Genomic DNA, 17,502 nt, shown 5'->3' with positions numbered 1-17,502 from the left:
TTCATTTACGAAATTGAAATTGCAAAATCAAAGGAGATAACTATTTTGCTGATTTTCTTTTTCTCTATACACCAGATCTCTTCTTTCTGTAGCGACTTATTTGTTCGTACATAGGCTTATAAGGCGTTTTGATGTCCATTAGACATTTATATGTTGACGTTATTTGAACTTCAGTTTTAGTATGGTAACCATAACTTTTTCAACTGGATTGTACTAAAGTAATGTCATAAGGCATTTTGATGTTGAAGTTTGTTTGAACTTTAGTTTGTTTGATCTTAAAACCATGATTCTTTACTGTAAAATATAAAAAACAAAAAATTGTCCGCTGAAATAGATAAGAAATTAGATATACCAAACCATCAGTTTCTATATCCCATTGATTTGATTTGGCTTTGAGGTTATGTTGCCATTATGCTATTGTTGCCTAAGTGTCCGTTGTTGATAGACGTTGAACTCAGCAAAAAACTGTTGCTGGAACTGGAGCATCTCACAAAACGCTACAGAAGTATATCCCTTAAGAAGGAAGAAAGTCAGTCATTCAGATGAGTTGTAGCAATCTTCAAATGTCGAACCTCCAGGTGAAGAGGACCCTGAGCACAGCTTAAGAAACTGTTGAATCTAATGTGGATCCTAATGAACAAGTTATGAATATTCTAAATGACGTTTATCCATACGCCTCGAGCAACACCAATCAGGAAGGGGAAGAAGGGGGAGATGACGGTCATCCAACCCTGGCTGTTCGATTTGTCGTAGATCGAGGGAGGAGAGAAGGCCTCAGACGCCGGCTGAGTAGCGAAAGCGTCGTCTGTGGCGGAGCCGTGGAATATTGGGGAATCAGTGGCGGAGTCCTTGAGCGACTCGGAGTCGACGAAGGATTCGAATCGCTGGGAGAAGAGTCGGGGGTCGTAGCCCAGGTAACCGTCGTCGTCGAACGGGCGAGTTGACTTGATAGTCGGGATCGAGTCGTGGCACCGTAGTGGTAGCGCCGATGAAGACCACCATAGCTTCAACGAGAGGAGGAGTGCGCGGTGGAGTAGGTCCTGAGGAAGCGGTGGCAGGCGAGAGTCTCATCTTGAGAAAGGATGGATCCATCTTAAGAGAGAAGGATGGATCCTGGACAAGTCGAGAAAGGAGGCGAGAGTCAGTGGTAGAAATGAAAGGTAGAGATTTAATCTCCATATAATAAAAAATTAAAAAATTAAAAATAAAGAAGACTTTGCGCGACGTAGGTATGATTGCGTCGCGCAAAGATGTTTTGCGCGACGTATGAGTACCTACGTCGCGCAAAGTCTTCTTTTTGTTTTTTATTTTTTTTGTCCCCTTTTGCTTTTCTTTTGGGGTTCTTGTATTGCATTTTTCTTTTGTGGTATCCACTTGTGTAAATATTTGAAATTGACGATCAAATTAGTTCATTGTATTCATATAGGGTTAAAGAGTGTAGTTGTAAAAAATCATCAAAATCGGGGTTAAATTAACCGTTAAATCGTGATTTTTCGTTTATAGCCGTCGAAATATTTTATCCCGTTACTTGATCTCTAAATGTTTTTTTTTTACGATTTTTGGCGTATACGATCTCGAAGCATATACAAACAAGTTTGACGGTTTGATCGTTGAAACTAGTTTCGTACAATGCGTATCCCATCAAAACATTAGATTCACTAACACTTCAAGTTTATTTATACTTTCATTAAGTATAACATAAGATTTTATGGTATCCACTTGTGTCAATGTTTCAAATTGACGATCGGATTGGTTGATTGTATGCATATAAGGTTAAAGAGCGTAGCTATAAAAAATCATCAAGATCGGAGTTACAATAACCGTTAAATAGTGCTTTTTCGTTTATATCCGTTGAAATGTTTTGTCCCATTACTTGATCTCTGAATTTTTTTTTTCGATTTTTGGCGTATACGATCTCGAAGCATATAAAAACAAGTTTGACGGTTGGATCGTTGAAACTAGTTTCGTACAATGCGTATCCCATCAAAACATTAGATTCACTAACACTTGAAGTTTATTTATACTTTCATCAAGTATAACATAAGATTTGTGGTATCCACTTGTGTCAATGTTTTAAATTGACGATCAGATTGGTTGATTGTATTCATATAGGGTAAAAGAGCGTAGTTGTAAAAAATCATCAAAATCGGAGTTAAAATAACCGTTAAATCGTGATTTTTCGTTTATATCCGTTGAAATGTTTTGTCCCATTACTTGATCTCTGAATGTTTTTTTTTTACGATTTTTGGCGTATACGATCTCGAAGCATATACAAACAAGTTTGACGGTTTGATCGTTGAAACTAGTTTCGTACAATGCGTATCCCATCAAAACATTAGATTCACTAACACTTGTACTTTCATTAAGTATAACATAAGATTTTATGGTATCCACTTGTGTCAATGTTTCACATTGATGATCGGATTGGTTGATTGTATGCATATAAGGTTAAAGAGCGTAGCTATAAAAAATCATCAAGATCAGAGTTAAAATAACCGTTAAATCGTGATTTTTCGTTTATATCCGTTGAAATGTTTTGTCCCATTACTTGATCTCTAAATTTTTTTTTTACAATTTTTGGCGTATACGATCTCGAAGCATATACAAACAAGTTTGACGGTTGGATCGTTGAAACTAGTTTCGTACAATGCGTATCCCATCAAAACATTAGATTCACTAACACTTGAAAGTTTATTTTACTTTCATTAAGTATAACATAAGATTTTGTGGTATCCACTTGTGTCAATGTTTTAAATTGACGATCGAATTAGTTGATTGTATTGATATAGGGTTAAAGAGTGTGGCTGTAAAAATTCATCAAAATCGGAGTTAAATTAACCGTTAAATCGTGATTTTTCGTTTATATCCGTTGAAATGTTTTGTCCCGTTACTTAATCTCTATATGTTTGTTTTTTTGCAATTTTTGGTGTATGCGATCTCGAAGTATATACAGACAAGTTTGACGGTTAGATCATTGAAACTAGTTTCGTACAATGCGTATCCCATCAAGTTCAATGGTATATATATTTACAAAGTAGATTTTAATTTATTTATTTTGTACTTATAACACTTAAGAAATTGAATGATATATATATATATATATATATAATTATTGTGGGTTTTTGTTAGCAAAATATATTTTTGTGGGGTTTATTTAAAAAAAAATAATTTTGAAAGGAGGAAAATCATATTTTCAGTAATTTTTATAATAATTTTGTTTTTTGAAAAAATACTTTGCGCGACCCGTACGTCGCGCAAAACCACTTTGCGCGATGTCAAATTGTATAACTACGTCGTGCAAGTTGTGATAAATTTGACGGTACAACAGTGAAAAATGGGCGCTCTTTTTTCAATTATCCCCGTAGATCCCAGATCTTGAACCCTCCCTCCCAAATCTTGAACCCTCCTTTTTTTTTTTCCTCTTAGACCCCAAATCCCCCTCTCTTTCTTTCCCTATTTCTTTCCCCGTTGACCCCAAATCCTGTCTTACCTCTTGGGTTGTCGAACCCAGACCTTGAACCCAAACAACAGGCCACCACGGGAATCTCGAAGCCGACGCGAATCAAGTCCCAAAATCAAGGTAAGGGTTTCTGATTTTCGATGGGTTTTTGTTATTTAGGGTTTTTGCCACAAATTTATCTGTTACCAAATTTCTCTAATTCTGTAATACATTAATTTGAGATGCATACGAGGTTGTGATGGGTTTTTGTTTAACTAGTTTTCTTTTAGTTGGAGATGCATACGAGGTTGTGATGGGTTTTGTACCGCTGAAACCTAATTTCTCTAATTCTCTAATACATTAGTTTCAAATGTTTTTTTCCCACCATTCCTATAATCCCATATTTATTTCAAAGTATTTAGATTTCTGTAGCGAATGTATAGTTATAATAACTTATTTACAACTTAAAATCTAGGAATCAGAGGCTGTGAATGCCGAGTTGCCATCTAAACTTGCAAATTGTTGCTGCCATGAGGCTTGTTATTTATTTCTTAATACCATTTCAGTTTTCTACAAATTTTTATGGAGATTGCTGGCATTGGCTTCATGGTGATTATGATCATTGCAAGTTCTTTAATCCGATGTGAATAAGATGGCTTGATTATGTCTATTAAAACTACTTATTGGAGAAAGGTGATTTTGTGTTTTTCTGTTCTTTTGTTTAGTGGTATTCTCTCTAGCTTATTAACTTGATTACCACATCTATGTTAATTAATAGCTTATAGTCCTACATATTTAGGTATAGTTTACAAGATAAATTTTGTTTCTTTAACACCTTTGTATTCCATGTATTTAATTTGATGGCAGTAAGTATTGAGCCACGTTGGGCCACCTTTAATAGGGATATATGTGATTCCCGTACGTTGCAACGAGTGAAGCTGTGATATATTCTTGTCATTGTTTCCTGTTTGGAGTTCATCTCCTTGTTTCTATGTCTACACTTGTGTCGTGTTTTGTTCCGAACTACTTTTTGCTCTGAGTATGAGTCAAAGCACTCTGAAGTCTGTCCAGAGAGGAAGTTCTGAGGTTGAGATGTTACAACTATGTTCTAAAGTTTGTGTGGTCTATGTTCTATAGTTTGGGGTATTTATAATCGTTTTCTCTTATAGCTGACCAATTGATTTTCAGTCATGCTCCTCGGTCCCATATTTTTGTATGTAAATCATGTCAAACAGTTGAAATCACACCAATAATAGGCAGGCAACTCGTATCTATTTGATTTTCTTTAAGCAGACAATATGACCGAGTGAGGATACACTAGTTGAAAACATACAATATGTCCTGTGATCTTCAGTAGTACGAGTGTTGCAAAAGTTCGTGAAACAATTTAGGAAAATCCGAGGCTTTAAGTTTGCATGCGGATAGAGTTGGTTTTGTATGCTTATTTGAAGACCAAATATAACTAATATGTATGTTTATTGTGACTCCCACTGCAAGTAATTTAAGATAAAGACCGGTAATATATATATATAAGCAAAGAGTTCCTTTTTTCCCTTGGTGTATGGTTGAACTTCCTTTTCGTTCGCTGTAGTTTGTTTAATGTTTTGACTCCGTCTTTGTGCTTTCAATTTGAACAATGATACGAAATATCGCTAGGCGTGGTTACTAAAACATCATATTTTATTTACAGGATAAGTCTTTCATATATCTAGCTGGCCTCCTACAGGTAAAATGTATGCAATCAAAGCATTCTATCTAACCATAGATGTTGAAGAACTATAGCTGTTTACTTTCCCCAGGCACTAAATTCTAAATGTTGTTCTCTCTTTCAGTTTTATTTTATTATTGTTTTTATTTTCATGTTATTTCTTTTTCAAGTATTGCATTGAAAGGGTTTACCTTTCCTACTTAACACTCTCCAATTATAATGCGGAACGAGAAGATTCATTTCATTCCTACTTATAGATGTCGAAGTTGATTACTCGTCGTCGGACTGTGACCAATGCGCCTCCCACATTATCAGCATCTACTGCTCCAGCCGTGAGTGCTCCATTGATTGGGGAGCCTACACCCAATGTTGAGGCTACTTCTACGGTGTCCCAAGTGCCCGTCTCATCGACGTCATCAGTGTCCGTTGAGTTGCTCAGTGCACGGCGGCCTCACCGACGCTGCCGGGACCCAGAGCCTTCTGATCAGACTTCCTCGGCATCCAAAGTTGAGGGTGAGGCCTTCCAGCCACCAGGTAGTTTTTTCTAATTCTCACTACGTTGTAATTTTTTTTTTCATTTTAAAACTATTATTTTTATGATGATGAAAATTTGCTGGATTGTGAAAATGTGTTGCGGGTTGTGAATTACTATTATTTTACTGTTTTAAGGTTTTGGGAAATGCTATTACTTTTATGATTGTGAAAATGTGTTGCGGGTTGTGAATTACTGTTTTAAGGTACTTTTATGATTAGGGGAGGTTTTGCCGAATTTTATGTACAAATTTAAGCTTAGGGTGTTTACCATTTAAGTTTTTTTGGGCAGCTAAAAAAAACACCAGGGGACCCAATCGAATGTTGAAGGAGCTACAGCTTGTACGTATGTCTGCCTTCTTGATCAAGATTGCGTATGATGAGCGACATCGTGGAGTGGTTACCTCACAGCAGCATAACAGCGTCGTTAATTGCTGTGGTTTTATTATTAGGAATTTTTGTCCTATGCAGTGGGAGAGTTGGGCAAAAATTCCCGAGGAGACAAGGACCCTGGTGCGAGACAATTTGGAGGTTAGTATATTAATTTTTAGCAAAGTCAACATCTTTCTCTGCTTAAACTAGTGCAGGGCCATCATCTTGATTAGTAAAGTCAAGATCTTTCTCTCAATTTCTGTTTGGTTGCTAAGAAAATGTAGGGGGGAATGAGAAATCAGGTGCATTTCATTGTTTTGCACCTGATAGCCGAGTGTTGTTGTGGTGAATAATTTGGTCATGTATTTTGCACACTCTTCTTCTGTTCATAATTGGGAGCAGGTGTGGTCCTTTAGTTTTGGTTAATTTCAGTGATTTGCGGCACTGTTCTTTGTTGTCTGAATGCTTCCTGGGAAGGAAATTGAAAAACAATTCCGTGAACCATTGTTAAAATAATGATTATGTTGGTTAGGTGGAAGGATTACTATCTTATCTGATGCATATTTATGGGTTTTTAGTTTTGGTCTACGTCCTTGCTTAATGATTTATGATAGTGTTTAGGTGAGTATGCATGCCGTCTCTAGTACATTGCTTTGCTTGTGTTGTGCATCAATTAACCTGATCCATAGTATCCACTGGTTGAGCAGCATCGTGATACCTAAACATTATGCCTATACATGATGTTTTGTTTTAATCATTAAGTGCTTCTTGGGACTGGCTATACTAATCAAATAATCGATCTTTTACCGAGCGAGTCCTATGTATGGTTCTTGACTTTGCCTCAATTTGATAGTGAATTGTTTTTAGTTGTTGTCCTGGTTTTATTTATTAAAGTGAACTACAAAAGCAGCCTTAAATAGTCGAGTTAAATCCTTTGTTGAGAAATTGTGCTAAGGAAAGGAATTTGATAAATAATTTGAGTGTTAACCTTATGGTTTGAACATTAAAGGTTTGACACTTGTCAATGTACAATTCTGCAGTAGTCGGTGATAGTGAAATGATATTGATTTGATTTCATGGTAAAATGCGAGTCAATAGTATGGCCTTGTTCGTATCTCGGTGATATTCTAAGTAGATGGTTTGGTAGATTGAAATGAAACACAGGGGATTATGTAGAAAAATTGTTGGAAGCAGAATACCGGGATTGTTTATTGTTCACCCCCTTTAGTGATTCCTGGTAAACCATCAGTTGTCATTCAGCTTACCAAACTTAAACATGAACAAACACCTTGGCTAGTGTCCTGGGCTACAAATCTTGTCGTACAAATTATTAAGTTTCTGCACTGAGTTTTGGAGTCGCTAACGGGGTTGTCATTGAGGAGATCCCGATAGTATTATCGTGCTGAACCTTTTTATTAGTTGTGCTGTTGCTAAGCAGTAAGTAAGTATCAAGAACACTATTTATTAGCTTTTGTCCTTCTGTATTCCAATCCATTTTGTCCTCTCAATATTAATCTGTTAAAACAGAAGAAAAAAAATGAAAAAAATTCTGTGTTCATAAGTGTACTCATGACTCAGTGAAAGAGTGTGAAGTGGGTGTGTAGAGTTATTCCTTGCAGCCATCATCTTATGTTTGAAGTCCAAATTATGTTGCGAAGAAACCTTTGTTGAGGTTCATATTTGGATTTAATATTTAGATGAGCTTAATTATGATGAAATGCCTGCCATTTCAATTTATCATTTTGCAAAGAAACATATAAATGCGACTGCGTTTTAAATTTTTAGTACCATTTTATGGAATCACCATTATTGTATTCTTGGTAGCCTGTCTTACCTACCTTTGTTTTTCCCTCTCCTTCACATTTCTATGATCATCATCCATGATGTAGTTTGTATTGGTGAGAAGATTTAAGGTTGAATTTCCACCTTTGGTCTTTGTACCGGTGGAAAGAGGCTCGCATGGGAGATCAGAACCCCACTCTTGAGATCTTTCAGAAAATAAACATTATATTGTTTGCTTCCTAACAAATTAAGATTCTAGTTATTATTGTAAACCGACAAACTTTATCAATACCTTATAAACTAGTTGTCAATTATTCTGATACATGGTCATTTTGTTTGTCATTTTGTTTTTCATATTTGTAGGTCGTTTTTGAAATGGAGGACATATCCCCTGAGGTCAGTGCCTACTTAGAGGAAACCTTAGCAAGCCGGTACAAAGATTGGAAGAGCGTTCTTCACAAGCATTTTCAGCTATGGGAATCTCCGGAGATTGCTCGCCTACAGGGTTGCCCACTCAGCTATGGATGAAGTTAATAATAATTTATTGTTTTTGTTATTTTATTTAAGCTTTTTTTAATAATTTCTTTCAAATAGTCGCACTAACATCTATATTGTATGTTTAACAGAAGAAATATGTTGATGGCAAGAAAGCTCGGGACTCAAAGATACTTCTCCACCATTCTGGTTCGAAGCCCTTTTCGTATAGGGTTGAGGCACGACGTGAGGTAAAAGTATATTAATTTTGAAATTTTATACAATTTATTTTTTATTATTGATTAATAAAATTTTCTTAATGTTTTTTTTTCTTTAGGAGGGTTCTAAGTTCCCACAGATTGACTTGTTCAAGCATGTTTATGTTCATCCCAACAATGAGAACAGTGACCAACTTTATGTAAGTATATGTAATTGTTATTTTTCTTATTTTTATGAATCGTTCAAATATTATTTATATTTTGTTATTAAACATTATATGTTTTTTTTTTATTATTACAGGGTGATATGGTGGAAAAGAGCACTGCTATTCTCCAAGAAGCAACATCGCAGCTTTCCCCAGAGACCCCGATCGAGGACGTCATTGTACCCAAGGATGCAGATGTTCAGATCATGACTGAGGTTCTGGATCAGAAGTGTGGTCGTTGTCATGGTAAGGTTGTTCGGTGTACGGGGAAGGCGGGGGTTCGTGAAACGGGTGCCTCTTCTTCCAAATTGTCCACAGGAAAGGTCAATTCCTTGAAGGAGGAAGTGACAACCCTAAGAGGTCAGGTTGCGGCCTAGGGCGACCATATTAAGGCCCAGGACGAGAGGATGAATATGATTGTTCAGGCCTTAGCGATGTCCGGCCTCCAAATCCCGACGATGCTAGCACCTAATGTTGCTCCAGCTTCGACTTCCCAGCCATTTCGCCCAGACGATATCGAGTAGCATGATGTATTAAACTTAGAAGACTTGTAGTTTTTTATTTTTTTGTTCGGACAAACGTACATTTTCATATATTCTATAATTAATTACTTTTTCATGGTTTATTAATAATTGTTCAGAATTTAATTATAATATTTATAAAAAATTAAATGACAAAATATAAATGACAAAAAAAAAAAAAGGTTTGCACGACGCAGAGCCTAACTACGTCAGCTACTTTGCGCGACGCAGGTCTTACGTCGCGCGACGTAGTTAGTCTCGTCGCCCTAAGTACATTTGCGCGACGCAGGTCTTACGTCGCGCAAAGTAGCTTTACGCGACGTAGTTAGGAGCGTTGCGCTAAGTAGATTTGCGCGACGTAGGACCTGCGTCGCGCAAAGGTACTTAGCGCGACGTAGTTAGGGGATGCGTCGCACAAACCCTTCCTTCACTGCCTTCGCGTGACGGTTCTTGTGCGACGAAGGTTCGTTTGGCTAATTTTTGGGCGACGTATTTTTGACTTTGAGCGACGACGGTCCTACGTCGCGTAAAGTCTTTTTTGTACTAGTGTTTAGTTGTTTTAAGCTATTTTGAGTATTTTAAGTTTGCTTTGAGTCTTGTGAGTCTTGTTAAGTATTTTTAAGTTTAGTTTTATGTTTTTAAGTCAGTTTAGAGGTTATTAGCAAGCCCTCCTAATCCCCGGTCCAGAACGATCCCTACTTATACTTGTACTACAATTGTCAAAAGAGGATTAAATTTGTGTGTTAAGATAATTTTTGCATCAAGCCACGTCAACATTTTATATTACTATTCATTTTTGTCTTATTATCTCTATAAAAAAAAACAATATAAAATGTTGACGTGGCTTAACCGTGACCACACAAAACAGAAGGGCACCGGAAGTGGAAGGGCAGACAATCCTTGTCCTTAAGAACCATATGGCTATCTGATTTTGGACCTAGAAATGCCCACCAACCGTTCAATGAAATGTTTGCTCGGCAGACTCGGCAGATGCTTGACATGATTCAATAGCACGACGTGGCAGCTATTAAAAAATATCGACGACATGCCTTTGTAGATTTTGACAGATATTGACAATGTCATAACATCTGATGAAAGATACCTATAGCATGCCTCATTCAAGATACCAAAGAATAAATTACACGATGTGCATGCTATTTCGGTCTTTAAATAATGTAAACAATTTACATTGCAATTCCGTGGTATTAGAATTTTGAATCCGCCATTGCTTTATCATCTAATTTTTCTCTAAGACATGATATACTCTCACTTCAGAGGGATTAAGTATTCATAATGAATTTAAAGTTTTTTTTTTTTTTTTTTTGGAAACTAATGAATTTAAAGTTTGAGAAACTACCAAATAACCCATTTGACCGCCGGATTAAGTATTCACTTTTTTTTTTGTGCTAAACGATAAATTTGTTAGATTAGATGTTAATTTAAGGAGTCGACGAAATTCGAACTCACGCTGTGGTGATGAAGAGGGCTACTTGCTCAATTTTTTTTTTAAAATTAAATAATGAAAATAATTACCAAACAAAATTTTAATTTTTGATTTTCAGAAAAGTAAAACCAAAAGCTGAAAACTAAAAATGGTTATCAAATGGTTAATTCCTGATTAATTCCAATGGCAAATGTTATTCCCTGCCCAATGCCCAAGATGGTATCCAATGCGGTTAAGCACGTTGTTGTGCACACCGACAAGGAGGGGAGAGACAGAGATAAAGAAATGATCGGATATAGAGCAAGTTTTGGGGTCACAACTGTGGGAAATGGATTACTTCATGTAATCCATCACATCATCAGAATGCAGCTCAACAAGAATAAATTTGGGTAATTCTGAAATCTATTAAATAGGGGTTACATAAGAGCAAGTCCACCCCAAGGGGTAGGTCGGCTCAAAGTGTGAAAAATGGACCGGCATCCCCCCAAAACACTCTAGGCTGGCCTTCAGCCCAAGCTAGGTCATAAGCCGGCCCAAAATATGCTGAGCAATCAGCTAGCCTATGTGACGTTATGCTGACGCCAATGTGACGTCACATCACACTGATATTTTTTTTTACATCAGGCGCATGGGAAACATGTGCGCGTAGGCGCGTGTTGTGGACTGAAAACAGGCAGTGGAGCCTGCCATTGCAGGCACTACAAAGGGCACGGGTAGAAGCCATGTGGCTCGTTCTAGGCCGTTGGATTTCCAACGTCTTGTTTTCTGGACAGTTGGATTTCCAATGGTAAAAAAAATTGAATTTGAAAACCAACGGCTAGTGACATGGCGTGATCAGAGCCATTCGATCAAGAGATCAAAATTATGATCGTTGGCCATGTGTCAACATTTGGGCTGTTGGATTTGAATCTTTTTCAAATCCAATAATCCAGATTAATTAACTAAATTAAAATTATTAAAAATTAATAAACAAATACTAAAAAAATTAAAAAAAATTAATTTTTTTCTATAAATACCTAACCCTTATCTCCCACCTTACACCACATTTTAATATTTTCAACACTTTCAACCAAAGCTTTCATATACTTTTTGTGTGAAAAAAATGGTTGTGTGGAAGCTCATCGAAGATGTTTCGTTTGTAAATGCTGGGTTCAAATTACTCATGACCTGATTACGGGTAATGAGATGGAGTTGCGAGTAATGTGGAGTAGAATTACGGAAGCGTTTTGCGCTAGGCTTGGAAAAGGTGCCAGAAAGAGTCAAAGTCTTCAAGGTTGTTGGAAAAAACTCAACATATCCTTTACTAGTTAGAAAAATGCTCTCTCGATTGCTTCCAGTAATTTGCATAGTGGGACAAGTTTAGCGGATCAGGTGATAATATTTTTATTTATTTATATGTATTCCACCCGGATCAATATTTTAATTTATTTATTTGTCTTACACCCGCATTTTATAATATTGTCTTATCCCACATTTTGTAGACACTACAAGAGAGACATGATGCGGCGGCTGAGAGTCAACAAGAAATACTTAATCGAGAAAACAAGATGATTAGAGAAGAACTTAATCAAGAAAATGAGATGCTCAGAGAAGAAATTATGGCTCTAGCAAATCGTGACACTATGAACAAGCCTCTAGTAGGAATGTCTTTGAATTCAAAATATTTTTGGACATCGAAAAAAAGAGACGTGGTGCTAAGGAGGCGTGCAAGAGACGCGGAAACAAGTCGAGGGGGTTTTAGCTACACAGATCCTAGCCACGAAGATCCTAGCACCACATATCCTAGCTCCACAGACTTTGTATAATTTCGTATTTATTTGTAGTACTTTACTTAATTTCATCTTTATTTTTAGTACTTGTAATTTCGTCTTTATTTTTAGTACTTTATATAATTTCTTATTTATTTTTAGTACTTTATGTAATTTCTTATTTATTTGTAGTACTTTATGTAATTTCTTATTTATTTGTAGTACTAGATGTAGTTTCTTAAATATGTTTAGTACTTTATTTAAACACATCAAATAAACTTAAAAAAAAAATACACTAAATAAAATTACATAAACTTACCAAATAAACTTAACAAAACACAATAAATAAAATTACATAAACTAACCAAATAAACTTAAAAAAACACACTAAATAAAATTACATAAACTCACCAAATAAACTTTAAAAAATACACTAAATAAACTAAGAACTTTATTCTTCCACCACAAACTCCTTTTAATTATCTTCACCTTGTTGCAATCCCCACTGATGCTCAATCAAGTCATTTTGACGGGTACAGTGCCAATATATGGCTCTTGCATTGAAGTGTACCGCTCAACGATCAATTGATTGTAAAATCCATCCCGTTCCAATGGCTATTTCGAACCATTCATACAAGACCTGGAGTCAACTCAACAACCATACAATAGAAAAGATAATAAAGAAGGATTTGGAGTCTACGATTTGCTCTAAAGTGCAGATAACAAATTAAAGGGTGTCCACTCAAATCTCCTTGTAACTTTTGCCTTTTGAAACTTCTTCCCTTCTGAGTTCTTGCTGCATACTTGTGTTATTACTCATGCTGAGAGTTTCATTTTTTCTGTGTTTTCTTCTCATAAAACTTTCTTTCCTTTTTATCTTTCTTTATGTATTTTAATGGCGGACGCAGACAGCAGTAGTGGAGAAAACCGAAACGTAGTGGTGTATTTGGTAGATCTTAATTGCAACCAAAAGTTTGGTTGTGTCTCTGTGTGGGTTTTTGCAGATTCACGGTGGTGAGATGAAAAATTGAGAGAGAACCGACATAGCTTTTCGTGTCGATTTACCACAGACGGCGCCAAATGTTGATGCACAAAACCGGAGGGGTCTTGGAACAACGTAAATCCGACCATGAATATGCAAGAAAGTAAAGAACACAAGATGTATCGTGATTCACCTAAATGTTTGGGCTACGTCCACACTGATGTTGATATTGTTTCACTCTGAATGGTGAATATACAAGAAGGCTAGAGGCAGTGTGCTCTCTAGCCTATTTTCTGTGTGCTCTCTTCCTATGGTCTAAAAACTTGACCTCCCCTAATGAGGAGAGTGAGGAGTCCTTTTATAGAATAAGGGCTCCTCATTTATTACATATTTGCCCCCTTCATTTATTACATAATTACATTTGAGTCCCCCGAGTATTTATACGAGATCTAAATACGGAGGCTCTAAGTATGGTACAAACATAACTATTGATTTTTTATCCTTAATATCAAATGCAATGATAAGTGACCATGCATTCTTAGCTCACCTATTGATTACGAGAACATTTTTGTTTAATTTATACACATAAATATGGCTTTTATTGACAAATCAATACTACATATTAATAAAACAATATTTTTTGACAAAAAATTAAGAAAAATACTATTATACTCTTTCATGCATAATTGAAAGAAAATATTAGAAAGAAAAATCATGTGCCTTAAAGTAATCCGGACAAAATTATTTTTGCTTTTTTTTTTCATCCACATATTATCAAAGCATGTTTCTAATTTCTAAAAAATAAAAATAAATAAGCCACATTCTCTCTCTCCCTCTCCTCTTTTTTGAGGTGAAAAAGATTTAATTTAAAGAGAAGCTTTGGAAACACCCGAGATCTCTAGAGTTATACAAAAGAGCATTCATGGCTTGCTGATGAATACACACATCCCAAATATACATATTATTACAGCTATGCCCAATAAAGCTCCCAAAAAAAATAATCTATTTAATGAAGGATTAGATATTCGAAGGGACAAAATAAGGTGTAAATTGATACAAGTTCAAAACTTCTTGGTAGAATCTGAAAAAATTAGAAACTCATGGGCCATTTTAAAAAGCACCTAAAAGAAAAAGCAAATAATTGCACACGCTATGTTTGTTTCTAATAAATCGTAATGCTTTTGGGTTTATATTTAATTTTGTGGTTGCAAATAACATATCTTTATCGTGAACATTTTTAAACGAAATTATTCAATTTCTTAGTTTTCATTCAAAAATTACCTTTAGGAAAAATCAATCGAATAAGAGATTGTTAATTTAGTCATTCAAATACATCAAATAAGTCAAAGATTCATTATGAATATATCATTTGGTGCGTACATTGCTAATTTATGTGATATGTTAAGATGACTAAACAATATCTGGTTTAAACATTTTTTTTGTAGTGATGATATTCAAAAGAAGATCAACAAATTAAACAATTATGATTATGACTTATTTGTAAAGAGTTAGTTTTTGCTCATCCCCAACTTAATCTGATCGTTACCCCCTTGTAAAATCATGCCACGTGTCCAAATAGTTTTTATATGCATTAATTAATTAGTATGAAAATTAAATAAATAGCAGTCAAACTTACCATTCGAAGAGCGTGGATTCTTTAAGTGAATGGCGTCCTAATTAATAATATTATCAGGCCCACACCATAGCCCAGATCGTCACAACGATAAGATTTAGTGGTATTTCGATCTCTTCATGGTAAGTTTTTTTATTTTTTATTTTATTTATTTATTTATTTATTTTAAATTTTGATTTCATTAAGTTATTTTTCTTTTACATAAAGATTTAAGAGTTTTTATCACAAGGGAAAACTTGATATAAGTCCAATTTTTTTAGCCAATAGTAGGAATAGTAAATTTCTTCCTAATTATCTCTTTGATTATTTCCTTTTATTTTTATTTTTTGTTATTTCTTGTTCTTCCTCGTGCTTTAAACCCCAATTATAGATTTTAGTTTTAATTTTTATAATCAACCTATATCACATGTTAATTATCTTTATGTATCTATATGACAGATTCTTTTTTATAATCAATGTATCACAAATTAATGTGTCTTACTTGTAGGTATATTATGTTTTTTCCTACCCTTTAGTTATGTTTCATATCTCGCTTACAGGTATAGTATATATTAATATATTTGTTACTTGAGTTAAGGTAGAATGTTTTGTAGATAATTTATGTTAGTATATTAGTTTTTTTGTTGTAAGATATTAATTATATTTTTTGGAGTTGAAAAATGCATAATATTAGAAGATTTTAAGTGATTTTTAATATTTAAAAAAAATATAAAATGAGTATAAAAGAAATAAAAACATGTAATTAGATAATTGAACTCACTCCTAAAAACCATCTATGTTTTTGGATCTAGATCTAAAAGCCCCTTATCACCAATGGTTCCTAAAATTGACCATCACTATCAAAATGATCCCTGAAATTGAAAATCAATAAATGTAGTCTATGAAAATAGGTGTTGCAAATCAATGTGATCCTTCCTCACAATTCTGTTAAAAATTCTGTTAAGTGCTAATGTGGCACATAAATGGGCCCCACAAGATTTACCGGTTTTTATCACAAATCGTCCCTGAAATTGACCCACACCATCAAGATGGTCCCTAAAATTAAAAATCATGAATGTAATCCTTGGAAATAGGTGTTGCAAATCAATATGATCATTCTGCCACATTTCAGTAAAAAAAATTTTATGTGCTAATGTCGGTTTAATAATTAATTAAATAAAAGTTGTCTAAATACTTTTTTGCACAATAGAATTTTTTCTTCTTCTTATAGTAGGGCCTACTCCGAAGAGAGATCTCTTCCATAAATTCTCAAAGGCACTAAGCTTAACTAAGGCATAAAAGGGGCTTTGGAAATAGTTTTCAACTAGCAAACCTCTCCGTTCTTTGAGTCACCAGACCATCAGGGAAACGCCAGACAAACTCTCCAAGATTAAGGTTGTGAGGATGTTGATCGCCTAAATGTTAATGGTGATGTCCTAGAAATCATTGCCAATCGGCCAAGTCATCACCAAAGGTGATCTCGATCTAGGTTCAATTCCATAAAGGGTGTCGAAGTGTGTAAAGATGGGTATATTGAGATTTTTCTTTTTTAGAGAATAGATAGCGAAGGAGGTAGATGAATGTGGATTGGAATCGGAGGTGATTGTAGGATTGGATTTTTGGGTTGACATCTTTTTTATTAACTATTAAGTTATTAAACCTATTTGTAATTTTTTAAATTTAATTAGACTTGTGTGACCAATTTATGTGTGCACATAATAGAATTTTTGACAGAATTGTGATGGAATATCTATATTGATTTGAGTCATTTACTTGCAAAACTATATTGATCGATTTTTAATTTTAGGGACTATTTTGATGTCACATGTCAATTTCAGGGACCATTTTGATGTCAGGGTCACTTTCAATGACCATTTGTGAGAAAAAAAAAGAACTTATGAGATCTATTTATGTGTCATATCAGCAATTAAAAAAATTGTGACGGAAGAACTATATTGATTTGCGACACTTATTTTCAAGGATTATATTGGTTGATGTTTTAAGTTCATGAATCATCTTAATGGTAAAGATCAATTTCAAGAACCATTTATAATAAAAACTCAATATTTAATAAATGCATTAATTAATCATGAGCAAAAAAAACATGTGACATGATTTTATAAAGAAACAAACATCGCTTTAGGTTAGGAAGGTCGCTTTAGGTTAGAAAGGCGAGCAAAAACGGACTCACTTGAAAATGGGGGCATTGGGCTCATCCCCAATGAAGAATGCAAGTATTATTTATTAATTTTTCTATTGATAAATAAATTAATATTTATAATTATGGTCCTAATCCAAGCTCAAATCCAAGCCTAATCTGAAACGGCAACTTTTCCACGAACCTCCACATTCGTGAATGGATTTAACTTTACTGTTGCTTACACCTAATTTTGATTTGTGTCTAAATTTTGATTAAAAAAATTAAAACTTTGACTTTAAATTTGCAGCAGCAAGACTAGTTCTTC

The 17,502-nt window shown here is 34.8% G+C and overlaps 1 protein-coding gene across 7 annotated transcripts; it reads left to right on the top strand.

Moving 5' to 3' along the window:
- Window positions 1-3,315: 3,315 nt before the first annotated feature.
- On the top strand, window positions 3,316-9,362 carry LOC103448031 (uncharacterized). 7 transcript variants are annotated; one of them, XM_070808214.1, is made up of 8 exons: window positions 3,316-3,580; window positions 5,130-5,172; window positions 5,405-5,681; window positions 5,971-6,209; window positions 8,196-8,361; window positions 8,459-8,557; window positions 8,644-8,724; window positions 8,826-9,362. In XM_070808214.1, the coding sequence occupies exons 5-8, from the start codon at window positions 8,353-8,355 to the stop codon at window positions 9,105-9,107; spliced, it is 471 nt and encodes a 156-aa protein (XP_070664315.1). In that variant the 5' UTR covers window positions 3,316-3,580; window positions 5,130-5,172; window positions 5,405-5,681; window positions 5,971-6,209; window positions 8,196-8,352; the 3' UTR covers window positions 9,108-9,362. The 7 variants fall into 7 exon arrangements, 3 of the variants coding, with proteins under 3 accessions (XP_070664315.1, XP_070664316.1, XP_070664314.1); XR_003766801.2 differs by having other exon boundaries at window positions 3,371-3,580; window positions 5,130-5,165; window positions 8,196-8,337; XM_070808213.1 differs by having other exon boundaries at window positions 3,371-3,580; window positions 5,130-5,165.
- The last annotated feature ends 8,140 nt before the right edge of the window (window positions 9,363-17,502 follow it).

The sequence above is a fragment of the Malus domestica genome, chromosome 11 (assembly GCF_042453785.1).
Source record: "Malus domestica chromosome 11, GDT2T_hap1".
Taxonomy (NCBI): domain Eukaryota; kingdom Viridiplantae; phylum Streptophyta; class Magnoliopsida; order Rosales; family Rosaceae; genus Malus; species Malus domestica.
This window is presented reverse-complemented; position numbering and strand designations above follow the sequence as displayed.

Bases quoted from the DNA above. Each gene is read 5' to 3' on its own strand.
- LOC103448031 (XM_070808215.1), top strand. The intron at 8,558-8,643 runs GTAAAAGTATAT...TTTTTTCTTTAG, and splicing joins GGGTTGAGGCACGACGTGAG to GAGGGTTCTAAGTTCCCACA. The intron at 8,725-8,825 runs GTAAGTATATGT...TTATTATTACAG, and splicing joins AGAACAGTGACCAACTTTAT to GGTGATATGGTGGAAAAGAG.